The sequence below is a fragment of the Xenopus laevis genome, chromosome 2L (assembly GCF_017654675.1).
Source record: "Xenopus laevis strain J_2021 chromosome 2L, Xenopus_laevis_v10.1, whole genome shotgun sequence".
In the NCBI taxonomy this organism is placed as follows: domain Eukaryota; kingdom Metazoa; phylum Chordata; class Amphibia; order Anura; family Pipidae; genus Xenopus; species Xenopus laevis.
This window is the reverse complement of record NC_054373.1, coordinates 109844579-109865552: the sequence shown is the minus strand read 5'-3', so window position 1 is coordinate 109865552 and position 20974 is coordinate 109844579. Positions and strand designations below refer to the sequence as shown.

General features: G+C 37.6%; 1 protein-coding gene across 4 annotated transcripts in view; it reads right to left on the bottom strand.

Moving 5' to 3' along the window:
• gpm6b.L (glycoprotein M6B L homeolog) overlaps positions 1–20974 on the bottom strand; it is a 77765-nt gene that overhangs the window by 14862 nt on the left and 41929 nt on the right. Inside the window, exon 1 of one of the 4 annotated variants that reach the window (XM_018244939.2) lies at positions 19219–19565. In XM_018244939.2, coding sequence (XP_018100428.1) covers positions 19219–19279 — 61 coding nt within the window. In that variant the 5' untranslated portion in view covers positions 19280–19565. 4 annotated transcript variants of the gene reach the window in all.

The window sequence follows — 20974 nt, the reverse complement described above, 5'->3', positions numbered from 1 at the left end:
AGGATAGACCAATTAGAATCAGATAAGCCTGTTGTTTGCCATACCTATGGATGTTTCGGACATCCATCACTCCCTGTGTATTAGTGGACTCTGGGTTGCAGCCAGTCTCATCACCAGATTAAAGTAGCTGTAGCTAGAATCAGAGGGTTAGTGCCGCGTAGGGGCAAATTTACTAAAGGGCGCAGGCGTCTTTTCACTTTTTCAAGGTGATAGGCTGCAAAAGTCCGCAGATTTTTTTTTGGGTACCAGGGTCCCCCCCTCCATTTCCTAACATAAACTATACACTGGGCATTATAACTCTTTTTTTATTAAGGTTCCCTGGACTTGTGTGATGTAATTTATTTGCTGCAAAATATACGTGCATTCAACTTTATAATTTCCCGCCGCATGCAAGTTAGCCAACGTTAGCGCGTCTTTGCTTTGATTGACGAAGTAACACTAGTGAAAAGAATCACCAGAATTCATAGCCCTAGACGCAACTTCGCATTTTAGTAAGTTATCGTTGTCTGAGCAAATTTTCGTCTGGCGAAGTGTTGCGATGACTGCAAAGCCATCGCGGGCGAATTTTCACCACTTAGTAAATCTAGTCTTTCAAAATCGTACCATGCAGTTTGGTGAAATGTAGAAACCGTGAATTGTCTGATGTTGGGGGGGGAGAGACTTAAAATATAAGTGGTCCAGGTGTCAAAGAAGTTATTACTTCTGTTTTGTTTAGGGATGCTTCCAGCCAATTTAAGCCAAATCCCAGAAATGTTTCTACCCCATGTATTGCTGATGTAACAGCAGATTTTAGTTTCAGGGGAAAAAAACACAACAAATAGAACAATTAACCTAATTCTATAAAGCAGGCAACCCTTTCATTAAAATTAGAAGTAGGTGATCTTATTTCAATCAACAGCATCTCACCATGGGGCCGTAACTGCCTCAGCAAAAAAGACTATTTAGCAACAGTACAATTCCATTAACAAAATGTCATACACCGAAAATGCAATTACACATCCTGAACTAGATTCATCATGCATCTTTCTCCCCTCATAATTACTCTAGTGGAGTCAATTAATGATCAGTTTTTAGGTTTGGACTTGATTGACCATCTGCTTTCACTCATCCGCCTACTAACTTAATTAAATCCCCAAAGAGCTATGTCCGACCCAAGAAACTGCTTGAGAGCTCAGCTCTCGCTTTCAGTGTAATGGTAAGCATTTTATAGGAGTACCGGGAATGCTTGAAATGGATGGAAGTAGACCACTTTCATAGAAGTAAATAAAGTTAAAAATATATATAAAATTATTAAGCTTCTGCTTATATGTATGTGAAATAGGAATAAGGATAATGGATGTTTTTGTCTTTCAAAAGGCAAGTTTTATTTCAAATTCTGCACAGCCAGCCAGGAGCCAGGAGTATCTATCTTACGGGCTCTTCTCCATTCCTGTGCTCGGTCATGCATTTTCAGGCTGGAACCTACAAGCAACAAATGGCTGGTGGTATCATAGTTTTTAGTTTCACGACATTAGTTTAGAATAAAACATTAAATTAATGAAACCTATTTCTCAACTGAGCCATGAAACAAGCTCCTACATCTGGTTTGGTAGTCACGTATAGAAGGAAGTGAAGGTAGCTGAAAAAAAGAAAGTATATATTTATTTTGCATGTACCTTGTTCTCTTGAAAAGAAACACATTTTGTTTATTAATCTGATGTATTTGGTGAAGGACTGTGTCCTTGCTCCCTTCCTGGACCATGGCACAGTTGCAAAAATCCAGTTTATACAATTTAACTCTTACTCATTTACAGTTACACATCCAATTCAACCCCTGAAGCTCACATAGTTATCCAACTCCTTGTTCCACTGTGAAGTGATGGATTTTGGGACTTGAAGTCCCTCTAATTTCAGTTGCGTGTGGAGCACAGATTCTTTGGAAAGCAGAGGGACTTCCCAGAACTCATCACTTCACAATGGAACACGATGAGGGAAGAGTTGGATCACTCTGTAAGCATTTTATTACGTCTGTAAAACCTTCACTCCCCATGCACAAATCTCAAACTTACATTCCTTCAGTGGCTACCATGTTAAAACTCCCAGCAAGGACTAAAAACCCTGTTAGGAAGAGGTCTCTCCTCTAATATGGCATCAAAATAGTAATGATTTCTACTTCACCACACACTGGCAGTTTCATGGATGTTACTGCCTATTAATAAAGTGTCAACAATGTTATCAGTGAAGCTTGAGGGATATGAAGCACTTCATAAAGTACTACTGGAAATGTTTAACTAAAATTACCATCTACGCTGTCTTCTAGTTCATCCTCTGCTCAAGTCTCTGACTTTGAGGGAAGTTATAAGATGAATTTTCTATACAGATAACATAGGACAATTAGCAGTTGTACACTATATTGCCTAAACATTTGTGGAGATATAACCATGCTAGAATCCAATCAGACTCAAACTGACGGAACAGAAAATCTGATTTGTAAATGCCCACCATCTATACATATGGAAGGTGAATGGCCAAGTATGACTATTCCACACAACGAGTTCCAAGATGCTTTCTAATATCTCCATTATAAGGTAGATGAATATTATTTCTTAGAGTGCACTATTTTAGAGAGCCATGACACAAGCAACAACTGTATTGGGAAAAACTTGTGGACAGTCCCAAGTACCATGTGCCTGGGTTCTAGGTACATACAAATTATCACATGCTTTTTTTTGGGGGGGGGGGGTTAATACCAAAAACAGATTTTCTCCCTAGATATATCATTGAGTAAATAAATGCTACTTTCCATGAAATGCATAACTTCCACATGATGCATGCGTTATTTTGCCAAAGGTTCTCGTGCTCAAAATCCATCTTTGAAAGCAGTTCCCTTCAGGGATATGTAAAGTTGCATTTCCTTTTGCTAGAGATCTGCTGTGACAGGATGTTGGAATAAAAAGCATGATATAACAGCTGTCCCTAGTGACAAGCACCATCTGGTAACCCCTTCCCAACCTCACACTAAAGATCTTTAAAAAACTCTTTTCCACAATAAAGCACTTTGCTGCAGAGACAGTACTTCAGGCTCATTTGTCTGCCTGTATATGCTCAGTTTCCTCTAACTGAGATGGCTTATTTCTTTCGCTAAGTCACACATACCATATTTTCAAAAAGTAAAGAAAAAAAATACTGTGACAAACCCCACGCCTCACAGCACATAGATCAGCCAACCCTGTTTGATGTGCCAGGGAGATAACAGACTTTTGGCACAGTTGTAAGGGTGAGTTGTAGGCAGAAAGTGCTTCCAAATGACCAAATATTTTGTTTTTTAATGTACAGAAAAACATAAGGAAATGCTCTGTGAATATGCTCGGCTCTGTACAGTGTCAGGCTTTATGACAAAATCCACAACCCCCAAAATTTCTAATATCCACTCAAACTTGTGTTAAATATACACACAGATGTAAGAGACCCCCTTATCCTAAATCCACGGAATAAACGGCATCCCTTGTTTTTTCCCCCCCAAGAATTCAGAGGATAATATTTAAAAACAACCCCCTAATTTTAATAAGTTCTGACCTATCAGGTGGAAATTCAGATCCAGATCAGAAGGTGATGTGGTTGAATCTCCTTTGTAGGTAAAACAAAGCACCAGTCGATTCCAAATCATAAGCCATCATAAACTGCAATGTGCCAATAAGTGCCAGTTGATTTTGTGTAGGGTACCAATTATTGCTCAGCTTTACTAGGATGAAATGTATAGCAAATTGTGTGATCTCACTACAGTCACCACTAGTCATATTAACAAATCCAAATTAACCAAATTTTTATATCAATATCATTTTTATATCACTTTATTAATAATGGTATGAACTCGGATAAAAGCATGGATAGGGAATGGAGTCTAACTAGTGTGGTGTGAGTTACAGTAACGCAGCTGCAGGTCTCTCACCTCATAAACCAGAGAGGGTGTGTGGTGTTCCATGTGTTTCAGGTTAAGCAAAATTCTCCAGAAAATCTGACACAAATCCACCCTATTTCTCTTAATACCTAAAAATAAAATTTGCCCTTTTACATCATGGGGTGTGGCAATTATGTGAAGTCAAAGGGCATGTCAATGCCCATAAAAATGATCCTAAGTGTGCAGGTCAAACACCGATCTTGTGGTAGCATCATCCAACAGTTCAAAAGGGCAACTAATATAAATATTATAGGCCTGCTGTGTGCGATGTAGCATCAATGACAGATCCAAGTTTACCCAATGATGCCCAAGAGGTTTAACCTCCACCACTTTAAAGGAAAACTATATCCCAAACAATGTAGGTCTCTATAAAAATATACTGCAAATATACTGCATAAAACAGCTCATTTGTAAAAAATGTTAATAATAATATAATTTTTAAATAGTAAGTGTCATTAGGTAATCCTAAACAGAAAACTGCCATTTTAAGAAACTATGATTCACACCGCACACAAACAAACCACAAATGTTCTGTCATATGAGCCAATTTCTGTTTTGCTTCCACACTTCTTGTTACAGTTAGAGTTGTAGTATTTCTTGTCAGGTGATCTCTAGGGCAGCACACAGACCATCACAAAATGGCGGTTCAAGGGAAGATGTATAAGGGCAATATTTACTTAAATGTATATTCCAGTTTGAGAAGATTCATTATTATTCCACTTAATATGATATAAACTGTTGCTCAAGTATTCATTTTGGGGGTAAAGTGTTCCTTTAACCAACAGGTTTTTTTTGTTTTGTTTTTTAAAGCACTGCACCCCCCCACCCCTTTCAGTTTCACTGGTATTCATGCATGTACATGATACATGTATCTTGCTGGGGCTCCTCCGTACCCATCTTCTTGGCATCCCTGGGCACGGTCATGACTACACCCCTGCAAACAATAAAGCTTATTTGATAAGTTGCCAAGCTCTAAAATGCACACCTTTTTTATCTCTAGATGGTCACAAATGGGTTCAATTCTGGTTGTTACTATGGTTGATCAGCACTTACCAACCAGTGATTAACTCCCCCCCCCCCCCCCCCACATATCAGGTTTTAGGTCAATCCAGTTTTTTAAATTTTGCAGCTCAACTTTGCAAACACAGCAAACAGCAGCCAAATGTATTATTTTAAAAGAGCCCCCATATGCGCAGACATTCATAGTGTAGCCTGATATTGACCCCACTGCATGGAAAACCTGAGCAGCTGAACTCCTTTCCTATGAACACAAACATGCTCTTACAGCTCTGTGTTTCAGTGTATCGGAACATATATCCCAACATTCAAAGCTTTTAACTCAGTGTTAGCAAAGCAGTACATGTGAACCCTCTGATCTGCCACATAAACTCATCAGTTGTTAGAATAAACTTAGTTTAAGCTCTAGTACCCAAAAAAGCAGTACATAGCATTTTGGACCCCAACTTAGACCAAAGAACCAGCTATAGGACAGGTTTTCAAGACAAGCCTTGTGCGTCTGAATTAAGAGCAATGGGGACAATTGCGTCAGTTTCCTAGAATAAAGGAAAATGGATGGACTAAATTTGTGTCTGAGCTTTGGCACAGGGATCAAAGTGCAGGTCATTAAAACACTGCCTGCCACTCCTGCTCTGGAGGAAACTTGGGTAGAGTGTGGTGGTTTTAAGGGAAGAGGAGTGTAGCAGTATCCTCTCTGCAAGCCAGGGGAACATTTGGAATTAGTTTGGCAGTTTTTTTTATCCACAAAGGACCAGTTCTCCTAATATTTCCACTTAGAAAATAATGTGCTGATATTTGTAAAATGTTACAGCATTGCAGGTTCTACCCAAACAAACTTTTTTTTTTGCAACTGTTAATTCTGAATATCTGATTTGTCTGATTTACAACACATTGAAGACACTGTAGAGTTGACCAAAGTGGACCAACATACAAATTAAATAAGTATGTCTTTATTCAGTCATCACTTGTGCATCCAACGTTTCGCCCCATATTGGGGCCTTTGAGGGCCGAAACGTTGGAGTGTTATAATTTAATTTTTCCGTTTAAGCATACCTGTCACCTACACATGAAAAGCTGTATGATGAAAGTCATTTGCAAATCAAACATATTTTTTTCATTAAAACATTAATACCTGTTATAAAGGTGTTTAAATATCTGAGCTGTCAATCAAATATTTTCTGCCCCACCTCTATGTCTAAAGCATAGAGGTGGGGCAGTCAATTACTTTCACTTTCCATTCAGAAATTCCTACATGTCACTGCCCTCCGCACATTTCTCTTTTAATTGCTCAGGTCCCCATTAGGGGCTTTAGGCAATTTGTACAAAATATCATACATAAATAAATAAGTAAAAAAATAAATAGATGAAAGCTATTATAGTGGTAACCATACTCAAAAATAAAATGCCTTCACACTAAACTGTACATTAGCAGAAATATTGATTTAAAAAAATAAATAAACTGTAAATTAAATGGAAAAACAAATGAAATATGAAAACAATATTTTGTAAAAACCAAATATTAAATTGCACTCAATTATGGGAGTTCTAGATCTAAATTAAAGTTAGCAGTCTCAGAAAACACGAATACAAACGCATCAATGTCTCTCGCTTTCAAAGAGCATTTTGTCCAAAGCATTACCAGAACCCTTTGTTCAACACAGTAGAATAAAAACATTTTTGTCCTCGGGCTTGTGAACAGTCGTTGCCATGGAAACAAGTTAATAACGGCCCAGCAACTTGCTCAGAGCTGCCTGTGATTCTGGCTGAGGATTTAACACATTCACAGAAGGAGAAGCTGCTGAAACAAGGGGTGAGGTTATTCCTCAGGGAAAAAACATGCTATTTTAAATGCAAGCCGAGCGGCGCGAGAGAATTTGACAAGATGAAAGAGATGGCCATATGCATCAAATTAGGGTCCACCATGTTTAAACTTTGGACACATTTTAAAATAATATTTTAAACCATAGTTTAGAATGTAATATCCACCAACAAGGTAATATAAAAAAGTAAAAATACATAGTTACTTTGCACCCCAACATAAAAGGCCAAGGAAAGAGCAAAAGTGCAATTTTTTTTTAGGAATTCTACAAAGCAGGAGCTGCCTTATGCAGCTGTGCTCTTGTGAGGACATCCCGGGTCTCGCGTAGCTAGGCCTCCCAGATTTGACCCCGGTATTAGATGTTTTGGGAAAACCAGAGATATCCCCTAGCTGACAGAATGAAAAAACATTTGCCAAGTCACACACATACTATCTACAAACATACTTTAAAAAAAAAAATCCTACTCCCATCTCCATAGAACAATGGGGGAAAATCTGGGAGAATGCAACTAAATCATCAATATGTACCACCATGAAGGAGAATATATATAAAATTTTATTTGAGTGGTACCATACTCCTGCTTTGTTGCATAAACTTTTCCCAGACACTTCAGCCAATTGTTGGCGTTGTCATCAAAGCCCAGCGACGCTATTTCATATTTATTGGACTTGCCCAATGATAACACCACTATGGGACACAACGACCGATATATTATCAAGGATCACTTGCATAACAATAGCGAAAGATCCTCTAACCCATCTACTGGGGCTACCGCTTGGGAATGTCGGCAAACATATTCAAAAAGTCGCACGGAATATATTGATGGGTACACGGTGCTTGATTGCGGCCCATTGGAAGGTGCAAACGGCTCCAACTACGTTAGCTCTAGAGAACAAAATACAGCAAATAAGGAGAATGGAATATTTAACCACCCTGTTACACGATAACTCAATGTCCTTTATGGAGGACTGGTATCTTTGGGATTCATATCATGACCAAATTCCACGGTAAACCATGGATTCTCATGAGGGGTGTGTGGTGTCACTCTGCAACTATGGTGCGAGGTTCTTTTCTTTTACATACTTGATTACCGTGTACAAGAGTAGTTTACATGTATATATTATTCTTGATTGTCTTGCATATCTAGGGTTGTACTGGATGTGCGTGGGAATATGATGCTCCCCTTCTCTAGTGGCATCTATTTATGGAGATGTAACAGATGCACAGTGTACCTTTTGTTATTTGTCACAGATTGTAACATTGGGGTTCATTTTTGTATCCTTCGCATTATCTTCTTGAGGTATGTTTTGTCTTATGCTGTCATGTATTGTGATTTAAAACCAATAAAAAATATGGTTAAAAAAAAAAAAAAAAATCCTACTACATTTTAGAAGGGATACAGCACAAAATCTTTATCATTTCAGAAAATCATAAAAAAAAGATGAAGAAAAGTTTTTAGGCACATCTCCATGTTACAGTGTGTGTACCTGATACGGGCATTCGTTCTGCCAATAGTCCCTACCCCTGCAGCAGCAGTTTAATACCATAGGCATAAGAAGAAAGTATAGAGTGGTATTTTCCATAAAAGAGTTAGGTAATTTTACACTTGCATATTCAGCATACATTTTCCTGTAGTTCCTAAGAATATTAGCAATTCACTCCTGCTCATAAACGCTCTTTGCATTTGCAGTTATATCTGTTTGTATCGCCCACTAGAGCCTTTTCATTCTTGTCAAAAATGAATCGGTTTTTTTTTTTCTTCTAGTTGTAAAACTTGTCAAACACTATTGTGCCCCAAAGTTCTCAGGAAGTGAGACATTGATTCAAAAATTCTAGGGCTTTCATATGCAAAGCTGGGAAACTAGGGCAATCCTAAAAACAAGGGCAAGCTGCATTAAACTATTGAACCAAAACCAGCTCTTTGTCCTCAATATGACAAACAATGCTGAAGGCCAGACAACCATGTTGCGAAAGGACAACAATTACGAAACTACCACCAGACTGTAGGTGACTTTGCTGAGAATTTTACACTTGCGTGTTGGTGTGTTATAACTTAAATAAACTTTTTTTTATATTTCCAATATTGGCTTCTTTTGGGCAGATAGGAGCTTAATTTACCAATGCAGAATGAGTCAATCTATGTCATACACATACAGTTAGGCCCATAACTCTTTGGACAGAGACAACTTTTTTCTAATTTTGGTACTGTACATTACCACAATGAATTTTAAATGAAAGAACTCAGTTGAACTGCAGACTTTCAGCTTTAATTCACTGAACAAACTGATTGCATGAAAATGTGAGGAACTAAAAGCCTTTTTAAACACAATCACTTCAATTCAGGGGCTCAAAAGTAATTAGACAAATTATAAAAGTGAAAATAAAATGTTCATTTCTAATACTTGGCTGAAAACCCTTTGCTGGCAATGACAGCCTGAAGTCTTGAACTCATGGACATCACAAGGTTCTGGATTTCCTCCTTTTAATGCTCTGCCAGGCCTTTACTGCAGTGGCTTTCAGTTGCTGTTTGTTTGTTGGCCTTTCTGTGAATTGCATGCTCAATTGGGTTCAGATCAGGTGACTGACTTGGCCATTCAAGCATATTCCACTTCTTTGCTTTAATAAACTCCTGGGTTGCTGGCTGGCTGTATGTTTTGGGTCATTGTCCATCTGTATTATGAAACTCCCAATCAATTTGACTACATTTAGCTGGATTTAAGCAGACAGTATGTCTCTGAACACCTCCCAGTGCCACTGGCAGCCATGCACGCCCAAGCCATTACACTGCCGCCGCCATGTTTTATAGATGATGTGGTATGCTTTGGATTATGAGACATCTCCATACATTTTTCTTGCCATCGTTCTGGTAGATGCTGTCCAAAGAATGTTCTTCCAGAACTGTGCTGGCTTTTTTAGATGTTTTTTTTTTTAGCAATGTCCAATATAGCCATGTTGTCTGTTCACAGCAAAATCATCCACATACAAGCACCCCCTCAAATCAACTCCATGGCTTTTATCTGCTTCATTGATAGACATAACAAAGGAATTGCCCACACCTGCCCATGAAATAGCATATGAGTCAATTGTCCAATTACTTTTGAGCTCCTGAAATAAAGTGATTGTGTTAAAAAAAGGCTTTAGTTGCTCACATTTTTATGCAATCTTTTTGTTCAACCCACTGAATTAAAGCTGAAAGTCTGCAGTCCAACTGCATCTGAGTTGTTTCATTTACAATTCATTGTGGTAATGTACAGAACCAAAATTAGAAAAAAAAGTTGTCTCTGTCCAAAGATTTATGGGCCTAACTGTAGAATGGAATATATATTAGGTATATGTCACTCAAGAATAAAACGTTCTATTCAGCTGCTTCAAATGAAGGATATAAGCACTACTATGGGAAATACAAACCATATATAGTTAAACTTTGTACTAAAGCATTATAAATATGGCCACAAACTAGCAGATATAATTTTGGATCCAACAACTGCCTTTTTAGCCAGAAATAAAACACCTAAAAAAAAGTTATCATGGGCTGCCTGAGCCACCCCCCACCATGATGTGGTGAGTGTATGAGAAAGTTGGATGCCAACATGAGAGCATCTGAACATGCTGTTTCTGATCTTAGCTATAGTAATACTACTTAGTAACATTAGGGCTAACAATAATACATTTTAAAGGCTAGTCCAGGTAATGAAATGGCTTAGCCTAATGGGGGGGGGGGGAGTGTAAAAAATTCACTTATGTTGTTCTAATGAACATACAAACTAAGTTATAAGACTAGGGAAACTTAGCGGATCTGCTCCTCCGCTGCTGCCACCTGAATACATTGCCTCTCTAGACGTGGTGCATTTCAGCACGAAATGCAACATCACGCATATCAGTGTTGAATCTACCACGTCTGTCTGCACAAGGGCCGAGCCAATTTATTCATTGAATAGGAGATCAGCAGCAGAGGAGCGGATTCTTGGCCTGCATTTCTCCACAGCCCGAGTTCCTTTACATGTGGCCCTAGCCTAAAGCACCAGGGGTCACTTTCTGGTGAAATCAGCTGATGGGATGATACAGGAGAGAGAGAGAGATGAAGTGCGATTCCAACTCATACCAGCAGCATGCATCTTGTGCTTCGGTTTCAAAGAAAGGGATATGAACTCTATGCTAAAGGTACCATTATTAGTCAAGTGTGACACATCAGAACAAAACTTTTTACTATTGTTCCTGTCCATATTTCGCAACTGCAGAGAGGAAAGAAAACACATTCTTTATAGCAGTTACAAGAGTCATCTGTAAGTCACACATCAACTGCAGTCTGATACTGTATCTAAAGTATTGCTAGTGTTTAAGAAAGAAGCACTGAACTTGGGTTCTACCTTAGTCCTTTGTTTACACTGCATTCCTGAAGGGACTCTTATTTGGTGGCACAGGAAGATAGCAGTGCGGCCTTGAGCTCCTGTGCATCCAACTGCACCTGCCAATTTCCAACTCTGGTCTGTGACTCTCTGACAATTTTAGGTAGTGGCAAGTCAGAGCTCTCAAGCATTGGAATGATATGTCGGTACCACATTTAATTTATATTAGATTATGTGATGCAATAATATGAAGTTTTATATCTCCAACTGTCTGTAGGTCATGAGTTCTAACTGCAATTATATGCATAACTGATAAATGCATGATACAGTGAGAACAGAACTTGTTATATATATATATATATATTTGGTATAGGATCTATTATCGGGAATGCTAGGGTTCTGGGGGTTTTTTGAATAAGGAATCTTTCTGTAATTTGAATCACCATATAAGTCTGATAAAAATCATTTAAGCTTTTAATAAAATCAATAGGACTGGTTTACCACCAATATGGATTTATGCAGCTTATTTACCATCAGGTACAAAGGTACAATTTTATTATTACAGAGAAGATGGTATTCATTTTTAAAAATTGGAATTATTTGCGTAAAGAAGGTAAGGTTAAATCACATTGGGGTGGGGCTCAAATGTTTGGCATCCCCCAATGATTATAATCACTTACCTGAAATCCCGGGCTAATGCTCTTAGCCGAAAACTACACCAGGCTGGGGTACTTTCTGAGTGATCTTCTTCCTGCTTCTTTGTTTTACACACCAGGTGAGCATGAGAAGCAAAGTGAAAAGCTGAACTTTAAGCAAAGAAGTTTTTCAACTCTACTATGCATGCTTCTGCAGGGACCACAGAGCAGCAACAAAGCTGAAGAAGAGGATTGGTTTGTAGTGCTCACTCAGAAGTACAGTTTTCTGCTAAGAGGAGCACTGGCCTGGTGATTATAATCACTGGAGGGTGCCTAACATTTGGCACCCCCAGTCATTCAACCTTTCCATCTCCTTTACAAGCTCTTCTGCATTGCTCTGCAAAGACAGTAATGAGATCTGTTGAATTGTATCACAAGAGTAGTATAAGTGGGCCATAGAACCACCAACTTTTCATTAGTCCCACAGGATACATTTGGGTACTGTCTGATCTGGACATCCTTACCCAGGTTCTACTCCTCTAACTTCTGGCTCTGCACTGCACTTTTTTTTGTATAGTATGGTGGCTAAGCAATTTTGTAAACATAAACATTTGAAAGTTTTTTTGTTTTTTAATGGATGTACTTGCAGTAATACAAGCATGTTACTAGTTGACCACGTTGCTTTTTTTTTTTTCATTAATGAAAACCTTGGCAGCCACCTTACATGCAAAGGCGCACATGGCAATTCCATGCATTTCGTTACCAATCGGCAGGTGGGTGACAAAACTCGCCAAATTTATTTTTATTTCACCTGCAAAATAAATTTCCAGTGTTTAAGGATTAAATGGTAAGCGATTATGATAAAACACCACTGTAGCTGGCAAGAAGCAAGTCAGATTTTTTAGTGTTCGCATCATTTCTAAGGGTCCCACATCATGAATAATATTTCTGACTTGCGACAAATTGCAGTTTTACATTTGCCAAATGAAAGTATAAAGCAATAAATAATGATATGCAATCCATTTATATAAAAAAAACACAACATAACAAGCTTCTCAAAACAATGCCATTAATCCTACTTAGAACACATGGTGGGCTGACACGGATGGTGGCACAAACCTAGAAATGACTGAAGGAGCAGCTGTCGTTTCTAAGTATAATATTACTGTTACATTGAAAGTAACGGATTAAAATGCAAAGACCTATTCACTTCCCATTACAGCAGTAAAACACTTAATACTAAATCAATTGTAGTCAGAATCACTCCAACCTAAAGATATGTTTTAATGAGTCTACATGGGGTCATTTATCAACAGGTTTTTGAGCTGAAGATGTCAGAAGTGACTTGTGCTGACACAGACATCTCATTTATGGAGTGGGAAGACTCATTATGGTCAGTTATGGTAGATCTTCTTTGACAAAAGCTGCTTCTATGACCGTGTCTGGTCACAGATATATAAATCATTGGGATCCAAGTTGAAATTCAGTGATTAGTAAAGGGTACAACAAACATTTGACACCGATCCCTCCCAATCAGTGGTTCATGAACTGTTTAATAATTTCCACAAGCGATTGCTGTATTCCTCAAAAACCACAAGGTTTTGAGGGGGAATAAAACAGATAAAATACATATATATTTCAAAATAAATAATGATATTTTTAGTGAACTTGCTATGTTCAAACATAACGTATGTGAATAATTTGTACTTAAAAATCATGCACCACCATCAGGAGTTAATATTTAACCAATTTAAAAGTTCGTAACTTAAGTGGTGCTAGAGGTGTTTCGGCTATAGTCCTTCTTTATATATCCAAGTTTTGACACCCGTGATGAGAGTGATAGTAGCACAGAAGCCCACACTCTGATCCTAGTGTGTCTGGCAGGTGTTTATACTTACAAGAAGTAAGTGGATACAGGCATGTGTAATTTGAGCGTCTCAGTCTGCTTTGATTCTTCTTAAAACTTTAGTGGGTTAAAAGGAAGTAACGTGTGGAAGCGTTATAAAAATTTTACTAAATTCAAAATTGCACTCACACGCATTCCTCCAATAAAATCGCTTTAAAACCAATGTGGCATTCTGGTCTATCGTTTCGAATCCTTTGCGTAACTGAACTGTCTGATGCGTTTGCCTTTGTCCAGTGTAGTTTCCTCGGGTCACCGGCTGCTGCTTCCATAATAGACCGGAATGCCACATTGGTTTTAATGCGATTTTATTGGAGGAATGCTTGCGAGTGCAATATTGAATTATTTATTAAAATTTTCATAAAGGGAAAAACGGAGTCGGAACTAAAGGGGAATTCCAGGAACTGTAGTTGCACTGTTTTTATACCTCCTTATAGGCTACCTGAGGTTGAGGCTTTCTCTCATAAATCTGAATAGAAAAGAAAAAAAAGGGAAATTAGAAAAAGCTATAAGCCAATGATTTTCTTCCTTTGACTTACATAGTAGTATATGGTGTATAATGTTCCTCTTATTGTAAAATATATAGTGAATAAATTAACCCCTATTGTAAAATAAGTATATTTTAAGTCACCGAGGAGTTCCATGACCATATAAAAGCACGGGGCTGATGACATCACTAGTCACCGTTTATAAGGATATAATTTACAAGATTTTCATGGCTTTTGTGTATTATAGGGATATTATAAGTCACCAAGGAATTCCATGACCATATAAAAGCACAAGCCCGAAGCCACCGAATATAACTGATGACATTCCAAAGCACCGTTTATAAATATACAATTCACAGAATATTAAGGGCTCTTGTGTATTAAGGGTTTTAGACCAAGACTTTCTCACCCCGCTGGTCACTTCCAGCTCTTTCTAATAACAAACCTGGTCATTTCTAAGGCACCAAACTACTTTCTCATATTCAAGTGAATTATGACTATCCACCCTATATCAAGGACAATAATGAGATATGTAGGTACAACTTTTCATCCCAACATGGCTTGTATATTGCCCACATATGTGCAAAGCTGGAATTTCATACATTATCATTGTATACATTATTTAAGATTATTATTATTATTATACTATTAAACTTTTTTGTTAACACATAGCGGTTGTTGCATTAAATGTTTTAAATGCAGGTTTAGTTTTATCTTAAAAATATAATTAACTCTCTGTTTTTCTCAGGAGGCAGTTTGTGACTGAGAACAGAAATTAACAGCCATAATGGAAATGCCTCCATGTCTGTGCTCACCATATGTGCCAAAGAACTTAATCCTTGCAGATTAGGCAAATACTGTGTGCTTTCCTAGCTCATTTTGAGTGATCTAGGATACAGTCATTTGGATCTAAGATGATTTCTTCACTGTAGCCTTATTTGGTAAATACTGAATTTTATACAAAGCTAAAATATCTAGCAAGTTTTCTCTTTTTTGGGACCATTATTAGAAACGGTTTAACACTAGCCATGTAACCCATAAAAATAACCAGCAATTATATTTTACTTGTCTGCTGCAGTCATAACAGGCAAAAGTAAACATGTTACTTTGCTAGCTGATAGGACCCAACTATTGTGTGACTTATCTGCTATAGGCTTTTAAAGGAGAAGGAAAGTGTAAATAGCAGGGAGGGATGCCAAATGTTAGCCATCCTCCAGTAATTTTAATTACTTACCTGATACCCTGGGCCAGTGCTCCTGTTAACAGAAAACTGCACCAGCTCAGTTTTTCTCAATTAGCATTAGGAATGATCATCTTCCTGCATATTTGTTCTCTGGAAGGGTGCGAATGAGCAGTAGAGTCAACAGCAAGTTGGCTTTACTATGAGTGCATCTGCCCTGGTCATTGAAGGTAGGGAAGAAGAGGATCGTTTTTACATTACATTACATTTGGCATGGGCAAGTCTGATGGTCTATGTCAGCAGCTTTAATCTTCCTGCATGTATATGAGCTCAATATATTATATTATAACACTAATTGTAAAATGTGTTTATACACCACTAGTATATTATTGAGTTGCCTGTTTATACAAATACATTGCCTGTTTATACATATATATGTTATAAGAGCAATAAAAACTGTGTTTTTGTTAGGAGAACATGCCCTAGGCCTTGCCCTAAAAGCTACAAGGCTTTTACAAACACGTGCCTAGAATTCTAACACTTTACAAGAAATGTTTTTTAATGCCTAAACCTGACTTCTCAGCATTATCTCTGTATAAAGTTTTAGCCAGTCACATAGAAGAGGTTGGCTGTATCCATTTGCTGTCATATTGTACAATGCTTTCTCTAAATGCTTATTTCACAGTAGATACACTCTATTAACTTAACAAAATAATAAGTCAAGTTTCATTTAACATCCCCTCTAAATAAACAGAAAACTTTTATCACAGCCAGAAAGAAAAATAATAAAACAACAACATTCTCAGCAGCCCTGTGCTTTGATTGGTCATACTGATATAAGGAACCATACAAATATTAAGCCTGTTTCAAGACAAATAGTGCAATGTGAACTATGGCCTTGCTGCATTCCTTCAGAACAAGGCATCCTTTTCTTAGGCAGCCTGTTTGGAACCTTCTGCATCACAAGTTACAATCCATTTTGAACAAAGAAAATCACTATTTAGCTTTGCTCCATACTAACCCACATTGCGTACTAGCAAGGCATACATATTAGGTGTCAAAATAAGATGCACAGACACCCACTCCTGATAAAACTTAACATAGAGTGTGTGTTAAATGGACCAAACAGGGGAAGTGGAATAAAAGATGCCAAGTTTGTTTCTTTTCACCAATCAGCAGGAAGCATTTACTGGTCAACTGTTAGTAAATAGTAAAGTATGGCACAATATAAAAGTATAAAAAGAATACTAGTTTCCCTTGAATATTCCTGAACCCAGCATTACAAGTAATTGCTGGGAACTGGGCCAACCTCCTGCACCATGGGGAGAATAGAGCTGCTGGGAGGTAAAGGTGGCATATCCCTGCTGTTTGAATTAGTGAATACGGTCATGATTCCTATGACAAATAGGAATGATTCAGAGCCACACACTATTTTAAGCCTATGTTCCACAAACAAATGTGTTTCCATTAGGTGCGGACTGGCAATCTGTCGGTTCTGGCAAATGCCAGAGGGCCTGCTGTAAGTTGCTATAGACAGTCACTATTTTGTGGGCTGGTGGGGGTGGGGCTGTTTGTGCCTCTGTGTACTTGACATGCCAGGGCCTATTTCGACTCCCAGTCCAGACCTGGTTTCCATTTTCAACATGGAAAACCTAACCCATATGCATTTTTTTCGGAGGCAGTAACAAGAAGGAGACTAGAAGAGTAATTAACCAAGCCCAAAGAAAGTGTTTTGCTTTACTAAATTACATGAATTCCTGTATGGTTTGCAGAGGTATGTTGTCCAATTTCTTGTGCTCTATCTTGTTCCACTTAGAGAAGTCACAAAAGGCTATTGGCTACTAACATTAGAACTTACCAATGGAACAAAACCTATTGCCTTTTTTCAAACCAAGATACTATGCGTTTTGTGGGTCAAGTCTTTTTGGATTTCAAGGGAAGCCTTACAGACCCAGACATACAGGAACTGTCTTAGATTCTACTCACTGGAAAATGTTCTTAAATCATGGAATTTATATACATATCCCATTTGACATTGTATCTTTGGATAACACAATGGACAACCAGTCAATCAAGTATATATCTATTAAGTTCTAGGGTAACAATTACATTAAGAAAATGTGTGTATATAATTCATGGATAAAAACAAATCATATTTCTTTCAGAATATAGGGAATAATGTACCCTCTGTAGTACCAAAAAAAAAATGCAAGTCACCAAGGTGTTCGATGACCAAATACAGATCAATGTTATAAGCAGGCCGACCGTTTAAAAGTCAAGGAACTCCAATGAAAACCGATGTCATTACAGTACATTTTGCAGCTTCACAAGACATTTCTACTAGGGATGCACCAAATAAAGACTTGGGTTCAGCCGAACCAAATCTGAGCCCTTAAAGGCATGTGACTTTGGACAACTGAATCTAACTTTTTAAATATTTTCTCATATTTGAATATGAGTATGCAAAGTAGAATCGGATTGGGTTCACCATTCGGTCAAACCATGTCTATTTGGTATCTGGATGAATCCTGATTTCTACCATGAAATACTTTCAAGATGAGTCACGTGATGTTTAATACAAGCAACCATTACAAGGAACATTTTATACTAGTTTCTACTTATATTGATATCCCGAGTGTATGATACAATACTTTAGCCTTATTCTGTATCCTGATAGAGTAAGCTTTTAATATGGTTGGGTTTACAAAATATCACAATATATGTATTTATATATTTTCATCCATAGGGACATATCCTTCCCTTCACCAACTATTTTTATTTATTTGTTGCATTTCCAATTAATAATGTATTATCTGAAACACTGTAAATCAAACGGACAAATCATTAAATATGTATCTATATGGTTTGTATGCTGTGATACAGATCAATTTATGGGGGCAAGCATCTAGGATCCTTTACATTTTCAATGCAGATTAAAAAAAATATGTAAAATAACCTAAAAACTACAAATATATATTTTTAGATGAAGCATCTTATGAAGAAGCATCTTTGGTACTTGAAAATAGGGTAACCCTTGGCAAAAAAATAGCACAATATATTTTTCACCTTGAGATAGAAATGCAACATGGCTTCGAGTTGCTGAGAAACCATTTCTCTGTTGAAAATGACTGCTATTCATGAATATGCCTTCCCAAGAGCAAAGAATAATGGTGAGTGCTCACAAAGAGGTAGAGTGTCTAGAACAATCACAACCCCGTGGGAAAACAAATACATGGAGCAACCTTAAAAAAATAAAAATGAAGCAAATTTTAAAGACTACATCCTGAATAGTGTATGCAAACAACAGAATGGAGGGTAGGTGCTACTGCAGATATACAGATTTCTGCAAGGAATCCTCTCTAATCTGAACCATGCCTTTGGTGTAATCACTGCACGTGTATACGTCTGTTCATTTCTATAGCATCATGAGCGCACACAATCGTGGCACAAAAAGTGCAACAAACATTAAGTGCAATACCAAATACTGTTAGGAAAATTAGCACTTCAACTGCAACTCCCAGATCCCGCTATCTGATGTTGGGAGTTGTTCTACAACAGCTGGAAAGCCAAGGGCAACCTAATCCTTTTTTTGGTAGGTAAATTAATCATGTAAAACATTTGCACGATTGGCTGGTGTTTATAACGGTGTCAAAAATATTTAATTGAAATATGTAAGAAAAAAGTATAAGAATAAGTACAAGTATAAAGAAAAAGGTATTTTTCTCTAATATATCAGCAAAATTTCCTCCTGTTAGAAACATAAGCAAAATAGAGCTAGCATAATTCTCCTAAGCTTTTTAAAACTGGAAGGATGGAAGAAAAAAAAAAACAGCCATATGATCTAAGCCTCCAGGCTGTGAGTACAATCTCTAAACAAGAACTCTCTGGGTACCTTTTTTCTCTTGGCTTTGTTCTGTAGTTTCCTCTGCTGCAGTTTCCATGGCTGGCTTCATCCCATGCACCAAAAATGCTTTTTAATCCCCCCTCCAAGAAACACTCTGTCTCTGTCGTTCCTTTGCTGTGCTCTCTGTCCCCCTGCCTCCTATTTACAGCCGCAGTGATTGAGTGTCTCTCTTCCCCACTACAGTAGATTACAGTTCTTTCCAAGATTCACTCTTGTCAGCTTCACTTCCACTCTGCCTACTGGTACTTCTAGTAGCTGCCAGAAAGCAGTTACACGTCACACAGGATCTCTGCTATAAAATGGCCATTCTCTGCCTGATTGTACCCAGGCTTACTGCATGCTGAGCCCTGAAAATGAAAAAAAAATCTGTTGCCACTCCCTCCCCCTTCTGTCTTCCCCTCTTTTTTTTCCTCCAAGGAAAGCTCCCCCTCAGAAGATGCTAATGAACTGTCATAACTTAAGAACAGACATGTGACATCACAAGCTGGATGTCGGTGTGAAAGAAAGAAGCTTTCTCCTGTCACATGGCTGTCCAAACTTAGATTACCATGCCCCTATCTCCTTTGTGTGCCTCTATAAACTGAGTGCATGTCACAGCCACATCAGCCCCTCTTTTCCCTGGAGCCCTATTTAGTACTATGCGGACAGATTCATCCCATACGCCTTCTATCTTATGATAGATATGACTGACAACCTGGGGAGTAAAAAAAGAAAATCTGTCTTGGAATCATTTTTAATACATGCAGTATATTTAAATATTTAGGAAATAATAAAAAAAAATAACCGAAGAACCATTTTTTAAAATCTAAAATTAATCATCACTGTGTGTGGTGATACTTTACCACTGTTTCTTTATAGCTTTTCGCTTTGAAGTAAAAAAAACAAGCAATTCTTCTGATGTTCATAAGCAGTTTGCCACAATAATGCTAGGGGAGTTTGGGCTTGTTCAGTATAGTTTATATCCCTGCAAAACAAGTTTAGGAAAGTGTACCTTAAATTTCTCTTTTTAAAGTCTTGCCGTGGCTTTTTGATGTACACGTATTCTTTCTTTTGAATCAGGTACACAATATACCCTAACAAAGGAAGTTTTGCAGAGTAAAAGGGGATATCATTTAGAAATTTAGAAATCAATATATACTGCCATTTACTCAGACATAACACAGTGCCACTGGGCTAACTATTCCCTATATATAATCCATAATTTTATTTAGCACATTTAAAAACAGGCCTGTTTTTAAAATGTGATAAATAAAATTATGGATTTTTAACTTAAAAAAATTCCCAATATGCACCTATTTTTTGGACTTTAAATAACGCAGCACAATGAGGTGGCACCTGGGTTTTCTCCTGTCAATGGTGTGCGGCATATCTAAGAAGTGTATATATCACACATCAATTCAGATAAAGCAGTGTGTCTAGGCCAGCGGTTTACAAACTTTAGGGCTAGACCCTTTAAATGGAATGGGGAGAACAACTTAAAATTCAATTTGGTTAACATTTGTGGGTGAATGCATATCTTGGTTATCACTGGAACTATAGGAAAGAGACTATGCTATGATCAATGTGACCAGCATCCACAAAGCTAACAAAATCATTTTCTGTTTTTATTTCAAATGGAACTCTGTGGCCATGATGAAATGGTCAAAAGTAGGCACATCCTAAGAAACTGTGCAGTGTGTTTCACATGTTGGACTTTTAGATTTCACTTCGCAAATGTGATACTTTTAAAATAACCAGCTTTCTT